This window comes from Crocuta crocuta, unplaced genomic scaffold, assembly GCF_008692635.1.
Source record: "Crocuta crocuta isolate KB4526 unplaced genomic scaffold, BGI_CrCroc_1.0 scaffold253, whole genome shotgun sequence".
In the NCBI taxonomy this organism is placed as follows: Eukaryota; Metazoa; Chordata; class Mammalia; order Carnivora; family Hyaenidae; genus Crocuta; species Crocuta crocuta.
In genome coordinates this window covers 1,202,181-1,221,462 of record NW_027529451.1, presented here as the reverse complement: position 1 = coordinate 1,221,462, position 19,282 = coordinate 1,202,181, and the positions used below count along the sequence as shown (strand labels likewise).

The window sequence follows — 19,282 nt, the reverse complement described above, 5'->3', positions numbered from 1 at the left end:
TTGGATAATATGGGTTTTTGGTGTTGAGATGTATAAGTTCTTTATGTATTTTAGATACTAACCCCTTATTGGATATATCATTTGTAAATAACTTCTTCCATTCCATAGATTGTCTTTTAGTTTTGCTGATTGTTTCCTTTGCTGCGGAGTTTTTCTTTTTTCTTCATGTAGTCCCAATAGTTAATTTTTGCTTTTGTTTCCCTTGCCTAGTAGATAAATATTGCTATGGCCAATATCAAATAAATCACTGCCTGTGCTCTCTTCACTATTTTCATGGTTTCAGGTCTCACATTTAGTCTCCAATTTATTTTGAGTTTACTTTTGTGTATAGTGTAAGAAAGTGGTCCAGGTTTAAGAATCTTAAGAGCAGGGAAATAATGATTAATAGCAATGAGCTAGTAGCCACCCTCCATTTAATACAGCATGGTACTTAGAGTGTATGGATTCTGATAGAAAAAGGGACAAAGGATTATAATGAAAGGCCACTGTAAAGCAAACATGAGACATAAATAATAGCTTGACTTTACTTACCAAATTAGTTAGGGTCAAGCTAGGCTAGGCTGCCATAAGAAAGAATACAACTAAGGGGTGCCTCGGTGGCTCAGTCAGTTGAGCATCTGATTCTTGATTTTGGCTCATGTCATGTTCTTACAGTTTTGTGAGTTTGAACCCAACATTGGGCTCTACGCTGATGCTAGCACGGAGCCTGCTTGAGATTCTCCCTCTCTGCCCCTCTCCTGCTCCCACTCTCTCTTTCTTAAAATTAAGTAATAAATAAAAATTTTTTTTAAAAAATCCAACAACTGACAACAGCTTAAAACGAAGTTTTCACACTTGTCCAGATTGATAAGGGTTGGGTAGCTTTCCTCCATCTTGTAGCGGTGCTATTTGGATTATTGGTCTCCTCTGGCATACCAACCCTTGACGGCCTTGGAGGAAGTAATAGATCACTTGTGTTCCCATTCTGCTGGAAAGAATAAGTTGTAAGGTTCTTACCTAAATGCATAAAGGATCAGGAAAACACAGTGTGGGTGTATGTCCAGGAAAAAAAAAAAGACTATGGTGTTGCCTCTGCCACCACACTCAGAAGTGTAAAAATGAAGCTAGATAACACCATTTTGCCTATCAGACTGGCAGAGCAGAAGCTCTCTGCCGATTCCACTTCTAGGAATTTATCCTATAGGCTAAGATATATGCAAACATTTTTTGTAAAAGCAATGGAGTGGAAATCTTCAGTGTTCATTAGAAGGGGCCGCGTCAAATTATGATGCATCCATATAATGAAATACCATGCAGTCATAAAAAAAGAACGAGGAAGGGGCGCCTGGGTGGCTTAGTCGGTTAAGCATCCGACTTTCGCTTGGGTCATGATCTCGCGGTTCGTGGGTTCGAGCCCCGCATCGGGCTCTGTGCTGACTGCCAGCTCAGAGCCTGGAGCCTATTTCAGAGTCTGTATCTCCCTCTCTCTGACCCTCCCCTGCTCACACTGTCTCTCTCTCTCCTAGAAATAAAAAAAAAAAAAAAAAAAAAAAAAAAAAAAAAAAAGAATGAGGAAGCTCTTCATGAAGTGATCTAGAATAGGGTCTGAGATCTAAGACTAAATGAAAAAAAAGTCACCATTATGTATAACATCGTAACATTTGGGTAGAAAAAGAAATATGTATTGTTTGTACACATATGAAAGAACCTCCTGCTGGGTGGGGCGGGGGCAGAGGGAACTGATCACATTGAGTGCCTCCAGAAGGGTAACTGAGGGGCAAAGGACACTTGTATTGTAGACCCTAGTGTACGTTTTGAATTTTTAGTCATGTCAATATATTACCTATTTAAAAATTTAAGTTTACTGGGAGGATATGAATTCAGACTGCCACTGTGTAACCTTGAACAAGTTGCTTCTTTATCTCAATGTGTTCATCAGCAAAAAGGAGTTAATATTAGTACCTTCACTTGCAGGGTTGAGAAACCAATTGCTGTATTTATAAAGAAAATTGTAATGGATTTGGGTATGTTTTAATCACACTGGTTTAGAAATATTAAAGCAAACAGAAACAGCTTGTTGGATGGTCAGGGAAAGCCTCTAAGGTGACATTTAGTATCTAGGAGTTTTTTCGTCATAAAGCCTTTAGGAGAGCTTGGCTTCTCTGAGAACAGTAGAGCTGCAGTACCAAATGAGGACAGCAGTAGGACATGATGAGTTCAGCAGTGTGTAGGGTAGGAAGATCATGGAAGCAATCTATAAGGACTTCAGCTTCCAGCACTGGTATAACACTAGGTACAGGTTGGAAAGAAAATTGTAGTATAGCCAATGTTTTGCTTGAACCCTCCCTCTCTTTCCCACATTAGCATCCAGAGTTTAAAAATCATTCTTAAAAATGTTTTTCTTACACATGCAAGGGCCAAAGAACCAAGAGAAAAAAATTCTCAGGACTAAGTACTATACATTTTATTTCCTCTCAAATTGACGGTTTTTGCCATTACAATTTTTGGTAGGCTAGGGTACTTGGTTTGCTTTTTGAGTCTATTAGGTGACAAAAGATAACAGTTCCATTTGTTTTAGTTTAATAAACATTTATTCCTTTAGTTGAACCACCCCTACACACAAAATATATATGGTTTAGGATCTTTTTTCGAGTGGAAAGAAATTTAGATCTCAAGAGGTTTTAAGCTATTTTCTGGAAATCATCTCAGCCTAAAACCCTTGGAAAAAATATAAAAATGGTTCAAAGAAAATCAGCAATTAGATTTTGAAATCAAACTAGATTAAACCAGCCAACTTGGAACTGGGACAATTCCTCTTCTGTATTTCCTACACACTCCAGTTCACCCTGGGAAACAGAAGTCTCATCTATTGGAAGACAATGGAAACAGAATGTGGTGGGGAGCTTAACAAGCTGGGCACAAATGATGGCCTGGCAAGTTTATGGAATGGCAATGATTTTGAGAGGTTAGGGCAAAGATGAGAACCGACTGTGGACAACACAGAAGGATTAGATTGTAGTATAAACTTGTACTGACCCCAACTACATGACTATTCTCAGTAGCCTGTGGGAATGGGTAAGGTGGGTTGACCCAAGAGGACAGACATATGACTTCGGAAGTTCAACAATGTGCTTTGCTAGTGGGTTCAAAATGGTCACTAACACCATTTAACACCCTTTAAGATTCTGATCAAAGCCAACTTTAATTTTTTACCCTCACACTTAAAAGGTTATAGAATAGCCACCAACTTCCCGATCTTAGCATTAAACCTTAAGGTAAAGTCTTCTCATTCACCTAATGTTCAATTTCTATCAGTTTTAATAAAGACCAGTGTAAATACCATTACTGCTTTGTAGGAAATTCCGTATCCCGCAGATCCCATGGAGTCGTGGAACAGAACCAGGAACCTCCACCTTTTATGTGATACTCTATGGCACTGCGTAGATCAAGGCAATTTTGCTTTGGTTAAGGATTTATTTTCATTTGTAAGAGAATCTTCTTCCAACACGTTTATCCAATTCACCTGAAAATGGTGGCATTTTAAACTATTCTTTCAGAAGCAGCAGTTACATGAATTGAATATTGGATTCAACCTAAAAATGTGGTTCCCAGTTAACATTTTTTTGCAAATGATCATGATAAAGGATTAAGATATTCTTCACATTTCCAAGCAAGTCCAATTTAAAAACCCTGTTCTTACCACCCCCCTAACAGCCATTTGAGAGTAAACCAACAGAGCATAACATCACCCCAATGAAGCTGTAGGTTTCATTACATGCACCAACAAATCTACATGGCTAGCCTCTGCATTCCACTTTTACAGAATTTATTTTACACCTATTATACCAAACAGCATTTTAAACACTGACATATAAACTCCCTAATAAGATAAAGCAAAGACACAAGTGTTTATCTTATTAGAAACAAGATACACCACCACTTATAGTCTTCAAACATTATTGCACTTTAACTTTCATAATTTGACAATGCATTCATGGAACAATCTCCAGACAACTAATTTTAACAGACAAATTAAAGAACACTTTTAAGCAGACATGACTGTCCTAAATTGTTTATTAGGTAAGAATTTTACAAACATTACTTGTATTAACGGTAGCGGTGGAGCTGGAGAGTATTGCGTCTTCTCCAAGCCGCACGGCGAGAACCACCAATAGTGTGGTGGAACTTGTGACCCTTTCCAAGGCCACGGCTCTTGCGGCCTGCAGATGTCAGCCCTCGCATCTCCCTGTGCTTGTGGACTGGTTTGGTGATCCACTGGGTGTCAGGATTTCTTCTGATAGCTTTATGGAATGGATCAATAAGGATAACCTCAAAGAATTTGTATGTGGAATCTTCACCAACCCAGTAAGAATTCAAGACTCTCAGAGCCCCACAGTGGCGTCCAGCTCTCTCCTAGAATAGGAAAAAAGACCCAACGTCAGCCTTCCTACAGTAGGAAATTAGGAAGCAAGGATTTAGTTTACACACCAGGCAGAGACCAAGGCCATTCACTTAAGTACTAAAGTATTTACTAAGCATCTCCCCAGAGGCTAGCACCCCAAGTCTAAGACTTACTAAAATAACCCACGTGAACATTCTTAGATTGATTTGAAACGCTTGCCTATATCACCCTCTCTCTGATATATGGCTAACAAAATTTAGAAACCTTATCTTTTCCTAACACAACCAAGGGATCAGCAAACCTTTCACATGAACCTTAGTATTTAGCCTATTATTTTAGGCTTTGCAGACCACAATGGTCTTAAGTTGTCTTTGCCTTTTCTTTTAAAAACATAAACAAAACATTTTTAGCTTACAGAAGGCAAAAGGCCCTTGTTTGTCAACCTCTGGGACAGAGCACAGTTTCATTTACTAACCCAGAAAGACAATTTAGGGCCGCAACCTAGAAAATTTGCTATAACAATAAATGCACAGCTTCTACCCATCTGGGAGCTGTGCTTTTCAAGACAAAGTTTACCGCCCTTCAAAAGCTAAGGTTCCAAGGTTCACACTAATCATAAAACAGTTTCCATTACACACAGAGACAGATTAGTCGCAAAGACTCTTTAACAGCAACACTTTACCAAGAAAAAACCACGAACCCCATTTTAAACACAATGGGGCTCATGTAATCATTCAGGAAATCTGCTTAAATCTTCCACCATCTCTGGGTGACCGATACAAGTGCTACTAAAAAAAATCACTTACCTCTGCAACTGACTGAAGGCTTCGGGCAAACTTTAGCTGGTTGACACCATGATGGAAAGGCTTGCCATAGGTAGCACCCTTAGGAACCGGGCGTTTGCGGCCACCGCGTCGCACACGAATCCGATATATGACATAACCTGCAGAAACAAATTTGCCGTGGTCTTGTAAAAGCCAGGATGGAAGACTCCAAACATGTCACTAAACGCTACAACATCAAATACATTTCGGACCATAAGCCAAATACTATGTATCCGGTGAAATTAAAACTAATAAATATCATTTAAGACTTACTCTAAAAATGAACAATTCCAGAGTTTCTTCAGAGTATGTTAATCACACAGGAAGATTCTCACTCCCATTTTACGTTGTTTTGCTTCAGTCCAGATTCCTACAGATTTGTAATGAGGACACCCCCGCTACTTTAGAGTTTAGGGTTTACCGATCCACAACTCCTGTGCTTTTTGCGAAGCTGAAGAACGTTTCTAACAAAGCTTAAGTGATGGAAGGCGCTGAGGCCATATACCTCTAATTACCCGTTTCTAGCCTTTCCCCAAGAACATACTTGACTGAAGCATCAACGCCGAGACCGCTCACCTTGCTTGGCCTTGTACCCCAGTCTGCGCGCTTTATCGGGGCGGGTTGGGCGGGGGGCCCTGTGGAGCGCAGAGAGCTGGCGATACTGCCAACAGCGCACCCTGAGAAGAAAGCGCATTACATCCGACTGCTTCTTCCTCCATAGCTCCTGGATGTACTTGTAAGCGCCCATCTTGGGTTACCTTCGTGCTGATGGCTGCCGCCAGACATAAAGGAAANATGAAAGATCGCGTCCATCTTAGTTCCCCACCCGCCACAAGGAAACCAGTGAGGCTGAAAATGGCTCTGCACGAAACGCAGGGGATAGCCAGCCCAACCCCCACTCCTGCGACCATGGAAAGCAGCGGTCACCTCTGCGACCCCAGCACGTAAGGAGGCACTCGGTGCATTTCTGTCGAACGAATGAATGGTATTAGACTTGGGCACTGAGCGGCGTTGAGGACTGCGGCAAGTGGCGTCCCCGAGGGCCTGGCCTGCAGAGGCCTCGCCGGTACAACAGAAGAAAGCGCTGTAGCCATTGACCCTACGGTTAACTCTTGACGAAAAAGCCCTTACTCCACCAACCCGCAGGCCTCGCTTATAGGACTCTCTAGACCCGGCATTCCATCCCTCAGCCCCACGCTTCCTTTTCCTTCACGCTCCAGGCCCCGCTCGAATTCGCGCCGCCATCACATCATCGCCCCAGCCCATTCCGGGAGCCACCTCTCCACGCCCATGCAGCCCCGCATCCTGATCGAACTCGCGCCGCAAAGGAGGCAGGAGAAGCTCCGAGGACGCAGGGTCCCCGAGTCTGGATGGCCGAGGCAAAGGGAGATCAGCGGCGGATGGAACAGCGAATACCACCAACACAGCCTACCTGATGGCTGCCGCCAGACGGAAAGGAAAGAGCCTTTCTCCCACAATCCTTTTTGGGCTCCACCCCCAACATCGGCGAGCCTCTTTCCGGCGAAAAGCTGTGGCCTTATGGGACATGTAGTTCCGGCAGCGAGCCTGGTGGGCGGAGTTCGGCCGGGATTGGGCGCAGCCTCCCCTATTGTCCCGCCCCCTGTTGCTCAGGATTTGAGTTTGAGAGGCAGGGGCAGCGAAGGCCGAGAGAGGGTGGTTGGGCCACGGCTGGCGAGCGTCTGAGACCGTCCTGCGGCCGGGAGGAGGCAAGTTGGGGGCGGGGCTCTGGTGGCCGAAGCCAGTGGTGGAGCCGCGCTGCCTGAGCGCCGCTGCTTCTGGAGCCTGCGGAGGTGTGCAGGTCTGTCTCGAGGTACTGGGTACCGCCTCGCTCAACGTAGGCTCCTCACTTGAGGTTCTCGGCGATTTCCTTAGTGCGGCAGTGTCCATGCCCCCCTTTCCCTCTAGCCCGAACCCCGAGGCTTCGTGGCAGACCCTCGCGACGCTGACCCAGCCGCCAGATAAGGCGTTCGGGGTGTCAGGGCGTCGCGGGTNGGAGGAACACGGCGCCCCGGCGCCGTTCCATTTCTGTGCCTTGTCCCTGGACCGACTTTGTCCCAGATTTGCTACGTCAGAATCATAGTTTTTTTTAGAAGGCAGAGTATTTATTAGCCAAGACCTGGTTGGCAGGTGCGAGCGTTTCGGGAAGAAATGCCGAGAAAACGCGTTTTGTCGCGTTCTTTGTTGAAAAATAGTTTTCCGGTTTTGGCGTCTCCAGAATATTTTCATTTTTGATGCAGTCACATAGTTTACCTTCTAACTTAATACCGGTTTGGGTTATTTCAACCCCTCCCCCCCCACTTCCTTTTCTTCTTTTCTTTTTTTTAAATCATAGCTTTGCCATTCCAGGAGTCCTCACATGGATCATTGGTTCAGTCCTCAAAATAGTGATGGAATGCTTGATACGTGCCAGGTAGTCTCCCAGCTTCTGGGGATGCCGCAATAGTCAACGCGAAAATTCTAGTTTTCTTGGAAATGGGCAATAAACATAAGTAAGATATATATTATGTTCGGTGATAAATCGTAAAGACAAACATTTTGGGGAGGGAAGGGATAGTGTTGGGTGGACCTCAAAATTTTGGATGGAATGCTCAGGATAAGTCTTCTTGAGAAATAACATTTTGGGGAGGAAAAAAAGCCTGAGAGGTGTGGGGATTGATTTTAATCAAAAGGAAAAGGACTGGAGGATGTCTGGATTCATAGAAAACCAGCAAGGAGGCAGTGTGGCAGCAATGTATCACAAGGGAAACTACTGGACCTTATCAGGTGAAGGTTCTTAGGAGGAGGAATTGGGTTTTCACACTGCCTGAGTTCAATACCCGGAAGATTTTTTTAAAGCTTATTTATGCTATCTCTGCACCCAGCATGGGACTCAAACTCAGGATCTCAGGATGAAGAGTCCCAAGTTCTTCTGATTTAGCCAGCCAGGCACCCCAAAACTGTTGGAAGATTTTAAGCGGAAGGGTGACTTCCTGTGATTTACATTTTTAAAAGATTATTTGGATTGCAGCTCTGAGGCCAAAAGAGGGGGAAAAGGTGAAGCAGAGAGGCTAGGAGGTTGTATTAGTTTCTTTTTGCTAATTACAGCAAATTTACTGGCTTAAAACAACACACATCTGTTGTCTTACACAGGTCAGAAATCTCCGTAGGCTAAAATCAGATTGCTGTGTTCCTTTTATGTATTTTTTTAAAAAAGTTTATTCTGAAAGATAGCATACACGAATGGAAGGAGGGGAGGGAGAGGATGAGAGAGAATCCCACACTGTCAGAGCAGAGCCCAGTGCAGGGGCTCAATCGCCCAGGGCTCTATCTCATAACCCCTGAGATTTTGATCTGAGGGGAAATCAAGAGCCTAGAGAAGGCTTAAGGGACTGAGCCACCTAGGTGCGCTGCTGTGTTCCTTTTAGAGAAACTAGCAGAGAATCCATTTGTCTATATTTTCCAGCTTTTAAGGGCCACCTGCGTTCCTTGGCTCCTGACCCCTTCATTTTCAAAGCCAGCAGGATAGCATCTTCACATCTATTCTCTCTCTGACAAACTTCTCTCCCCATTAAAAGACAGGTGATTATATTGGGTACACCTAGATAATCCAGGATAATCTCTCCCATTTTAAGGTTCTTAATTTAATCATGGCCACAAAGTTCCTTTTACTGTGTAAAATAAAATACAGGTGTTGGGAATTATGACATGGCCATCTTTGAGAAACCAGGTGAGAAGCTGGTGCCTCTGACCACTCATTAGTGGTGGAGGTGGTAAGTAGTCCAGTCCTGCCTGTGTTTCAAAGGTAGAGGATTTACTGATGGAGCAGATGTGGGATATGAGAAAAATAAGTCAAGAATGACTGATTATAGGAGTCTGGGTGGCTCAGTTAATTAAGCATCTGACTTTGGCTCAGGTCGTGATTTCACTGTTTGTGGATTTGAACCCCACAATCAGGGTCTGCACTGAGAGTGAGGAGCCTGCTTGGGATTCATTCCCTCTACCCCCCCCCCCATGTACTTTCTTTGTCTCAAAATAAATAAACTTAAAGAATAACTGATTATAAAAAATTAATTAAAAAATAAAAATAAGAAAGGGGCTCAGTCCATAGAGCATGTGACTCTTGATCACATGGTCAGGAGTTCGAGCCCCATGTTGGGTATAGAGATTATTTAAAAAAGAGACTACAAAGTTGGTTGAATCATTTGGAAAGAAGTTCTGGCAATGCAAATAATCGCTAATTCCTTAATTAGTTTTTGGAGTTTTGTTTCTTAGTTTGCAGTTTCTCAGCAGTTTTGCAAGAGTTGGACTGGTATTTCCAATTGATTTTGAAATTCCTGAGGGCAGGTATCATTTCTGATTTTGCCCCCAAACTTGTCCCTCCTGCCTGGCATTATGGTAAGAGTTCAGTAAATATTTACTGAATGAATAAAAGAAGGATAGGCTGGAATCTGCTTGTTTTATTGTGTGCAATATTTACAAAACTTTTTAATGTATGTTTACGTGAAATGTATTCGTATCTGAATAAGTAAAAGTGTTACAGTACATGATGTTTGCATAAATAAAAAGTGTAGATGTTTTCTCCACACCAAGCTTCATGATATGATCTATAACATCTATTATGTTAAGTGTTTCAGTATTAATATTGTTTTGATAGCATAAACAGTGTTGCGTTTTTCTTATAAAAGTAGAATGATTTCCTTAGAAAAACAGAAGTACTGACAGTTTGGCGCAGTGATTTCTGATAGGTCGTTAAAGGAATATTGACCAAGCTCCGTGTTTTCCACAGGAATGGATCAGGTCATGTTTTTATTCTCTGGCAACATTATTGATTAGCCTGGGAAGCAAAGCAATATGTAGTTGAGACTGCATTGAATTTTCCCTGTTAGGCACGTTCTCTCCATTCATTTATATTAGATGAAGATGAATAGGTCACAGATGAAATTTTATTGTCCAGCAGTTACTTATAGTGTGGACTGTACCAAGTAGTCTAACTAGTGTTTTTGTATGAATCTCAGTATTAATAATCTCAGATGCAGTGTCTGGGTAAGCAGTTTCTACTGTCATAGCTTCAGAATGTTGAAAGGAACCTTAATGGTCATCCATCTATTCTGGAGCCTTTCAAACTCTTCAAAGCTGTATTTACAAAAGAGGCTTGGCCACCTCCAGGATCTATTCATGTGATTCAGTGTCAATTCAGGGTCCTGCAGATGAACTCCTTTTTGTGTTGGAAGGAAATGGTGCATACTTATTATGTTTGGGAATTGTGATACATTATAATACTTATAGAACTAAGCTGCTAGTAGTTTTTCACTTGTAAATCTGAGTACATGAAAGTGTGAGAACTACTTCCGTACATGTAATGTAAGTCCCCACTGTCATGATCATATGTAGAAAATAAAGTGTTTTGCATGGATGTTTAATGTTACTGATTCAAAATCTTACATAATTTTTTTTTTAAATTCATACTTGAATTGCTGGTAGGAGGTCACTAATCTTCAGCTTTGGGTAGTGTTATTGTTTTCCACTTGAAGAACGTAGAATGTATCAGCTGTGCTTTGATTAATCACGTTTATTCTTTCATTTTTGTTTTTGATGGTAAAAAATATTTAACATTGTTTATTCTGTTTTATCTTGTTTCTTTCCTTGTAAAATACCTTAAAATCCTTACCTCGTGATTGAGTAACTTCTGTTCAGTTATTTGTACTGTTTGCCCTTGTTGGAGCTTCTCTGATATACCAAAACAACTCCTGCAGTTTATTTATTCTGACATAGACACAAATTCAAAGTAATGTGTATTTTTAACATATGTCATCTGTTAATCCTAATATCAGTGAGTGATCAAAGTACAATTGTAGTATACCACGTTTAAAAAAATTTTTTTTAATGTTTTTATTTATTTCTGAGAGAGAGAGACAGTGTGAGCAGGGGAGGGTCCGAGAAAGGGGGAGACAGAATCCGAAACAGGCTTCAGGCTCTGAGCTGGCTGTCAACACAGAGCCCGACGCGGGGCCTGAACCCACGAACCCGTGAGATCATGACCTGAGCCAAAGTCGGACACTTAACCGACTGAGCCACCCAGGTGCCCCTGTAGTATACCACTTCTAACGCCAATATATTGGGGCGCCTGGGTGGCTCAGTCGGTTAAGTGTCCGACTTCAGCTCAGGTTACCATTTCCTTGTTCTTGAGTTTAAGCACTGCTAGTTTGTGCTGACAGCTCAGAGCCTGGAGCCTGCTGCAGATTCTGTGTCTCCCACTCTCTTTCTGTCCCTCCCCGGCTAATGATCTGTCTCTTTCTCTCTCAAAAATAAAGATTAAAAAAAAATTAAAGCAGCTATATTAAGACCACAGCCAAAGACTGGAATATTTGATTTATGAATTTCTCAGGATTCTGTTGGTTTCAGCATTTCCCCAGTTTGCTGCAGTTCCCAGAACTCATATTTGCCTCTCTTTTACAGAATGGGGGGGTGGAGGGGAGTCTGTTGCTATTAATAATCATTTTTTTTCCTTTTAACTGCCTGGTTCACTTAACCACAATATGTACCTGCCCTTTTAAATAACTTGTATTTTTTTGAAGATTGCTATAATGTGTGGTATAGGGACATTTTTTTATTGAACAGGAAGAGAAGTATTGGTGTTTAGAAATTCTATGTGGCCTGAGATATTTTTAGAGGAAGGGAAATAATAATAGAAAAATTAGAATTTAGATTCCATCATCAACCTTTTCTGAAAACAGAATTGTTCTCTGCTATCATATTTTTCTTAACCTCTGACTGATTTATTTTTCATCCTTTGGGTGGCATATGGTTAAGTGGCAACACCCTTTAAATTTTCACTATTACCATGAAAAACCTTTTTTTAAAAACCTTAAAGATTCAGTGGTATCATAACTTACAGGAGACTACAATATGCAGAAAAGTGTAGAATTCTGTGATAAATGAGATGACATTAGATTAATCAAATTCAGAAGTATGTGTAGAAAACATTTTACAATAGACTATATTTGCTGACATAGGAGATATCATACCATAGATGATCAGAGATACAAAGCTCTCCCCTTACAAATAAGGCTGAGAATTTTTCCATTGCAGTTATGTTGAAAACATAAAAAAAAAAAAGGGGGGGGGCATCTGGCTGGCTTACTTGGTAGAACATGCAGTTTGTGATCTGGGGGTCTTAAATTCAAGCCCCACGTCAGACTCTGCACAGACAGCAGGGAGCCTGCTTGGGGTTCTCTGTCATCTTCTCTCTTTGTCCCTCCCCCCTCATCCTCCCCACCTCAAAATAAATAAAGATTTAAAAAAAAAAAAGTGCCTTAAGAGACATAGTTCTTGTAGAAACAAGTGATAAATATTCTTGGGAAGATTTGGAAGGATCCCAAGCATGCCACCTAGGAAATAATGGCTGTATTACATAAGTGATGATTATTTCTCTACTGGTAAAATGTAATATACTGCTCTGGAAATGAGCGCTGTGTTATTACTGTGCTGCAGTAATGGTAGCATTAAAATTTTTCCTGTCAGCAGATTAGTACTGTGGCTGATTTGGGCTATAAAATATTATAGACTTGAGAAAACAGAGAAGAGTTACAGGAAGTTCATTTGTTGGTTAATATTTTGGGTGTTGATTAAAAAACAACAACACACACACAATAGTGGTGTACAACACACACAGATAGACAGAAAGGTACCTGGCCAACCCTTTGAGTGCTTACCTGTACTTTCTTGGTTTAGTTGTTTCTGACTTGAAGGAGTTGTGGCATCCGTTTCAGTAATAGTTGCTTCATGTTCTATACTACAAGAGAATTGGGGAAAATAAGAAGGTGGTAGAGATGGCAAAAGGCAATGTGGAAATTTTAATTCCTTTCTAAAGTTATTCTGTTGTATTCAGTGAACTGTTTTTTCCCCCTCTACCCTGGCTTCTAATTCCTTGACTTCTGGGAAATAAAAGCTTTGAGGAAAATGAAGAAAATGTTACCTGATATTGCTGTTCCTTTGGATATGTTAAGCTTGGAGAAAGGAGTTTTCATTTTCTTTCTTGTTTAAAGTGAGCAATTTTTCTAACATTAGGAAGCATGACTGAAAAAGTAGTATGACTAAGAGAGCCCGTGTGGCTACCAAAATCCAGTTTCTCACTCTCCTCAAAACTGATGGAATGAATAGCATTAATGTTTCCCCCAGAAATAAGGCTTATTCTCTATCCAAATTTTTGTCTTCATGCCTCCTTAAAGTTTTGCTGAAATGTTGATTTTTGATGAGCAGGCAGTATTTTTCAAGGATTGGTTCCATCTAGGGTTTGATTCAGATTCCTATAGACTTAATCAGTGTTGACATATTCTTTGTACAAAATGTGGATTTTTAAAAAATGTGTATTTATATCCACACGTATTCTTATGTTAATCTAGATTAGCTCTGCAAAAATATGTAAGAAACTGGTAACTGTTGTAAAGGAGCAAATGGGAGACTAGGAATGGGGTTTGGAAGAATATATTGTGTGTGTATATATATGTATGTGTGTGTATATATATATATACTTTTTTATTTTTGAAATTCCCCCCTGCATGTATGACTTATTTAAACATAGAAAGAAAAAAGGTTGATTTAAACAGTATACAGTTTCATAGATCTTCTGTTCTCTTCACAGTGATCTCCCGAGAGAAGATGGGAAAGGGCTGCAAGGTTGTGGTTTGTGGCTTGTTATCTGTGGGAAAAACAGCAATTTTGGAGCAGCTCCTTTATGGGAATCATACTATTGGTAAGATTATTTTTGTCTGGTGTCTCTGTAGGTTCTGGGAACTGCTCAGTGTCTTCTGTTGGTCATGCTAACCTAAAGATGCATGATGATACACAAAAGTGAGGTGTAATCCAGAAGGACCTAAAGGGTTGTAGAAGTCAATGGAGATTGAAAGCCAGGGGAATGGAGGAAAATAGGGGAGAGAGAAAAAAAAATCGTATTTATTGAAATTCAAGAGTATTTGTTGTAAGTTACAACAGGTAAGAAAACAAAGGTGTGTGTGTAACCTTTTATATATACGGTTTCTTGTATATTTACGTAATGAATAGTGGTCTCCGAGTCATAGAATCACTGAGTTGAGAATACACTGAGTGATCTCTCATTGAAGTTTCGAACATGATTTTCCAGTACTGTTGCAGAAGTTTTAAAAATGGAAGAAACAGCTATTTGCTCTAATGTGACCTAATTTTGTGAACTGGGTTATCTCATTCCTTTATGCATTCATTGAGTTAAATGATTACTAAATACTTACAGGCTGTGATGAGGCCTTGTGCGGGTACAGAGGTGAAGAAGACAGTATCTCTGGCTTTTTTTATTTCACTTAAAATTTTTTTTTTTTTTTTTTTACTTTAGAGAGAGAGCACATGCAAGTAGGGGAGGGGGCAGAGTGAGAGAGAGAGAGACAATCTTAAGCAGGCTTCACACTCAGCACAGTGCCTGAGGTGGGGCTCAATTGCACAACCCTGGGATCATGACCTGAGCTGAAATCAAGAGTTGGACACTCAGCCAGCTGAGCCCCCCAGGTGCCCCAGAGCACATTTCTGTCTTTTGTTAACCATTTTGATGAGCTCTGCTTCTCTTCCACCTTCCCAAAATAATATTTAACACTTGGGTAAATCCGTATTTGGTTTTTATTATGATGCTGGTGCCAGCAGTTCTCAAACTCTTTGGTTTCAGAATCCCTCCTGCCACAAATGCTGCACTATTGAGTCTTAATTTTTTACCTCCTGATTCTAGTTTATGCTGTGCAAAAATAAATTATGCCTGGGGGAGAAAATCCTTTTACCCTCTTAAAATAACCCCAAACAGGTTTTGTTTATGTAGGCTGTATTGTTCAATATTTTTACTGTGTTAGAACTTAAAACTGAGAAAATTTTAAAAATACTTCTTACTTAAAATAAGACATTAATTACATGCTAAGATAATGTTTTTATGAAAAATAATATTTCAAAAAATTTAGTGAGAGAATGAGCATTGGTTTACATTTTTTGAAAATCTAATGTCCAGCTTATTAGAAGTCAGCTGGATTGTATCTACTTGCTTTTGTATTTAATCATTTGTAGTATGTTTTTTTTAGTTGAAATCTATAAAGAAAACCTGGCCTCATACAGATAAATCACTGGAAGAGGTAGTATGTTGATAGCCTTTTCAGATTATTGTGGATATTCTTCTTTGGTATTTTGCTAAAATTCAGCAAGTGGTTACTCAAAGGCTATTGTGATATGGAATCCGAAACTACATCAGTGAACTTTTCCCAGTCTATTAAATTAAAATCTCATTGATCTATCTTGAACTGTGAATGAGATTTTTACCCAGCACTGGTTTTTTAACATCATATATTGGTCATTTGAAAAATGCTGGCTGACTGATACAAGCAGATCTTCCAAATAACATTTATTAATATCATCACCAGTCTTATCAGCTCATGGGGACAAAGCTACCAAGTTCATGGGGATGGATACAATTCTCATTTTCACTTTCTTGAAAGCTCAAATTTTAACATTGATAACAAATACTGTCAGTTATTTTCCTTGACAACCATAGGCTCCCTTAATTAATTTTCTCAATTATTTAAAAAAAAAAAAAGTTTACCTATTTTGCAGGGCACAGGTAGAGAGAGGAGAGAGAATCCCAAGCAGGCTCCATGCCATCAATGCAGAGCTTGACTCGGAGCTTGAACCCAAGCCAAAGCCAAGAGTCAGTTGCTCAACCATCTGAGCCACCCAGGTGCCCCTCCCTTAATTCATTTTTGATCATGACTGATTTTATTAAATCTCAATCCTTGAGTATACATACTTACATTTTTTAATATTCTGTGATTAATGGGAAGTATTCATGAAGTATTTCTGCATAATGAATTATGGTATTTGTCTGGAGGAAAAGCTCCTGGGTTTGAGTTGCAAACTCAACTAGCCACTTTTTTTTTTTTTAAAGAAGGAATGACAGGGGTGCCAAGGTGGCTCATGACGTTAACCAAAATCAAGAGTAAGGTGGCTCAGCTGGTTGAGAGAGCACATGCAAGTAGGGGAGGGGGCAGAGGGAGAGAGAGAGAGAGACAATCTTAAGCAGGCTTCACACTCAGCACAGTGCCTGAGGTGGGGCTCAATTGCACAACCCTGGGATCATGACCTGAGCTGAAATCAAGAGTTGGACACTCAGCCAGCTGAGCCCCCCAGGTGCCCCAGAGCACATTTCTGTCTTTTGTTAACCATTTTGATGAGCTCTGCTTCTCTTCCACCTTCCCAAAATAATATTTAACACTTTTTGTAATCAAAGCCCAATAAGTTTGTGTCTTAATAGAGTAACCTTTAATTTCCTTAAGGTAGCTTAATACCACAGGATTATACATATACTCTAACTTATGAATAATTATCCTTTATTAAACCTTAAACACTTTCCTTAATATAAAGAATTATAGTGGAATGCCTGTGAGGTTCAGTTGGTTAAGTACCCAACTTTGGCTCAGGTCATGCTCTCACAGTTCATGAGTTCGAGCCCCACATCAGTCTCTGCACTGGTGGTGTGGATCCTGCTTAGGATTCTGGATCTCTCTCTCTCTCTGTCCCTTCCCCACTTGAGCTCTCTCCTCTCCCCCCCAAAATAAATAAATAAACTAAGTAAAAATTATAGTAAAAGTAAATTTTTGGTTTCTCCTGTTCCATTCTGTTTATCATTACTTGATTTTCCTTTCAATCTAATACTTTATGGATTTTTTATATAATATTTGCAGACATTTCATATAAGGCACCTTTAACAAATCATTCAATAGTATCTAGGTTGCTTAGGAAAACTATAGCAAGAGTTTTCAAAAACCTATACAAGCATACCTTATTTTATGATGGTATGCCTTGCTGATACTGTGTTTTTTACAAATTTAAGGTTTCTGGTGACCCTGCCTCAGGCAAGTCCATTGGTGCCATTTTTTCCAACAGCATTTGCTCACTTTGTGTCTCTATGTCACATTTTGGTAATTCTCACAATAGTTCAAACTTTTTCATTATTATTACTGTTATTTTTGTTATGCTGATGTGCAATCAGTGGTCTTTGATGTTACTTTTATAATTGTTTTGGCGCATCATGAACTGTGTCCATATAAGACGGTGAACTTAAGGGGCGCCTGGGTGGCTTAGTCGGTTAAGCGTCCGACTTTCGCTTGGGTCATGACCTCGCGGTTCGTGAATTTGAGCCCCGCGTCGGGCTCTGTGCTGACTGCCAGCTCAGAGCCTGGAGCCTGTTTCAATCTGTGACTCCCTCTCTCTCTGACCCTCCCCTGCTCACGCTGTCTCTCTCTTTCTCCTAGAAATAAATAAAAAACATTAAAAAAAAATTAAAAAAAAAAAAAAAAGATGGTGAACTTAATTGATAAATGTTGTGTGTGTTCTGACTGTTTCACCAGTAGGCTGTTCCCGCGTCTCTTGGCGTTTTTTTAGACTTCTCTATTCCCTGAGGCATAACAACATTGAAATTAGGCCGGTCAATAACCCTACAGTGGTCTCCAAGTGTTTGTATGAAAGGAAGAGTTGCACATCTCTCACTTTAAATTAATTTTTTTTTAATGTTTTATTTATTTCTAGGAGAGAGAGAGAGGCCACATGAGCAGGGGAGGGTCAAAGAGAGAGGGAGTCACAGACTGAAACAGGCTCCAGGCTCTGAGCTGGCAGTCAGCACAGAGCCCGATGCGAGGCTCGAACCCATGAACTGTGAGATCATGACCTAAGCGAAAGTTGGACGCTTAACCGACTAAGCCATCCAGGCACCCCGTCTCACTTTAAATTAAAAGCTAGAAATGATGAAGCTGAGTGAGGAAGACATGTTGGAAGCTGAGATAGGCTGAAAGCTAGATCTCTTGCGCCAGTTAGCCAAATTTTGAATGCAAAGGAAAGTTCTCGAAGAAAATTGAAAGTGCTGCTCTAGGGGCGCCTTGATGACTCAGTTGGTTAAGCGTCCAGGTCTTCTGGTTCAGGTCATAATCTCAAAGGTTCATGTGACTGAGCTCTGTGTTGGGCTTCGCACTGACAGGGTGGAGCCTGCTTGGGACTGTCACTGTCTCTCTCTCTCTCTCTCTCTCAAAAATAAACGTCAAAAACCCCCCAAAAACTGTTGATTCAGTGAACACATTGATTGCCCTATTGCTGATATGGGGAAAGTTTAGTGGTGTGAATAGAAGATCAAAGCAGCTACAGCACTCCCTTAACCCAAAGCCTAATCCAGAGCAAGGTCCTAACTCTTTAATTCTGTGAAGGCTGAGAGAGATGAGAAAGTTGCAGAAGAAAAGTTAGAAGCTAGCCGAGGTTGGTTCAGGAAGTTTAAGAAGCCATCTTCATAACATAAAGTACAAAGTGAAGCATCAAGTGTGGTTGTAGAAGCTGCAGCAAATTAGCCAGAAGATCTCTCTAAGACAACTAACGAAGGTGGCTACGCTACCCAACAGATTTTCAGTGTAGATGAAACAGTCCTGTGTTGGAAGAAGATGCCATCTAGGACTTTCATAGCTAGAGAGAAGTCAGTGCCTGGCTTCAAAGTTCCGAAGGACAGTTGTCTCTCTTGTTAGGGACTAATGTGGCTGGGGCCTTTATGTTGAAGCCAGTGTTCATTGACTATTCTGAAAATCCTAGGGTCCTTAAGAATTAGGCTAAATCTACTGTGCCTGTGCTCTGTAAATGGAAAAACAAAGCCTGGATGAGAGCCTATCTGTATACAACTTGGTTTAGTAAATATTTTAAGTCCACTGTTGAGACCTACTGCTCAAAAAATAAAGACTCCTTGGGGCGCCTGGGTGGCTTAGTCGGTTAAGCATCCAACTTTCGCTTAGGTCATGATCTTGCGGTTCGTGGGTTCGAGCCCCGCGTCAGGCTCTGTGCTGACTGCCAACTCAGAGCCTGGAGCCTGTTTTAGTCTGTGACTCCCTCTCTCTCTGACCCTCCCCTGCTCACGCTGTCTCTTTCTCTCTCTCTCCTAGAAATAAATAAAACATTAAAAAAAAAAATAAAGACTCCTTTTAAAATATTATTATTCATCGACAGTACAGCTAGTCACCCAAGAGATCTGATGGGAATGTGCAACAAG

At 40.8% G+C, this 19,282-nt stretch overlaps 2 protein-coding genes across 10 annotated transcripts in view; one reads left to right on the top strand and one right to left on the bottom strand.

The window, feature by feature from the left end:
- Window positions 1-4,035: 4,035 nt before the first annotated feature.
- On the bottom strand, window positions 4,036-5,995 carry RPL15 (ribosomal protein L15). Its single transcript, XM_077760704.1, has 3 exons — window positions 5,782-5,995; window positions 5,188-5,324; window positions 4,036-4,392 (listed from the first exon to the last, which is right to left on the bottom strand). The coding sequence occupies exons 1-3, from the start codon at window positions 5,951-5,953 to the stop codon at window positions 4,087-4,089; spliced, it is 615 nt and encodes a 204-aa protein (XP_077616830.1). The 5' UTR covers window positions 5,954-5,995; the 3' UTR covers window positions 4,036-4,086.
- Window positions 5,996-6,825: 830 nt separating this feature from the next.
- NKIRAS1 (NFKB inhibitor interacting Ras like 1) overlaps window positions 6,826-19,282 on the top strand; it is a 56,856-nt gene continuing 44,399 nt past the window's right edge. For 3 of the 9 annotated variants that reach the window (XM_077760715.1, XM_077760713.1, XM_077760714.1), the window contains exons 1-2: window positions 6,830-7,024; window positions 13,847-13,957. In XM_077760715.1, the coding sequence (XP_077616841.1) occupies window positions 13,864-13,957 (94 nt within the window). In that variant the 5' untranslated portion in view covers window positions 6,830-7,024; window positions 13,847-13,863. Of the gene's footprint in view, window positions 7,037-13,846; window positions 13,958-19,282 lie in introns of all 9 variants that reach the window. The other 6 variants (XM_077760710.1, XM_077760712.1, XM_077760708.1 and 3 more) reach the window with 5 other exon arrangements.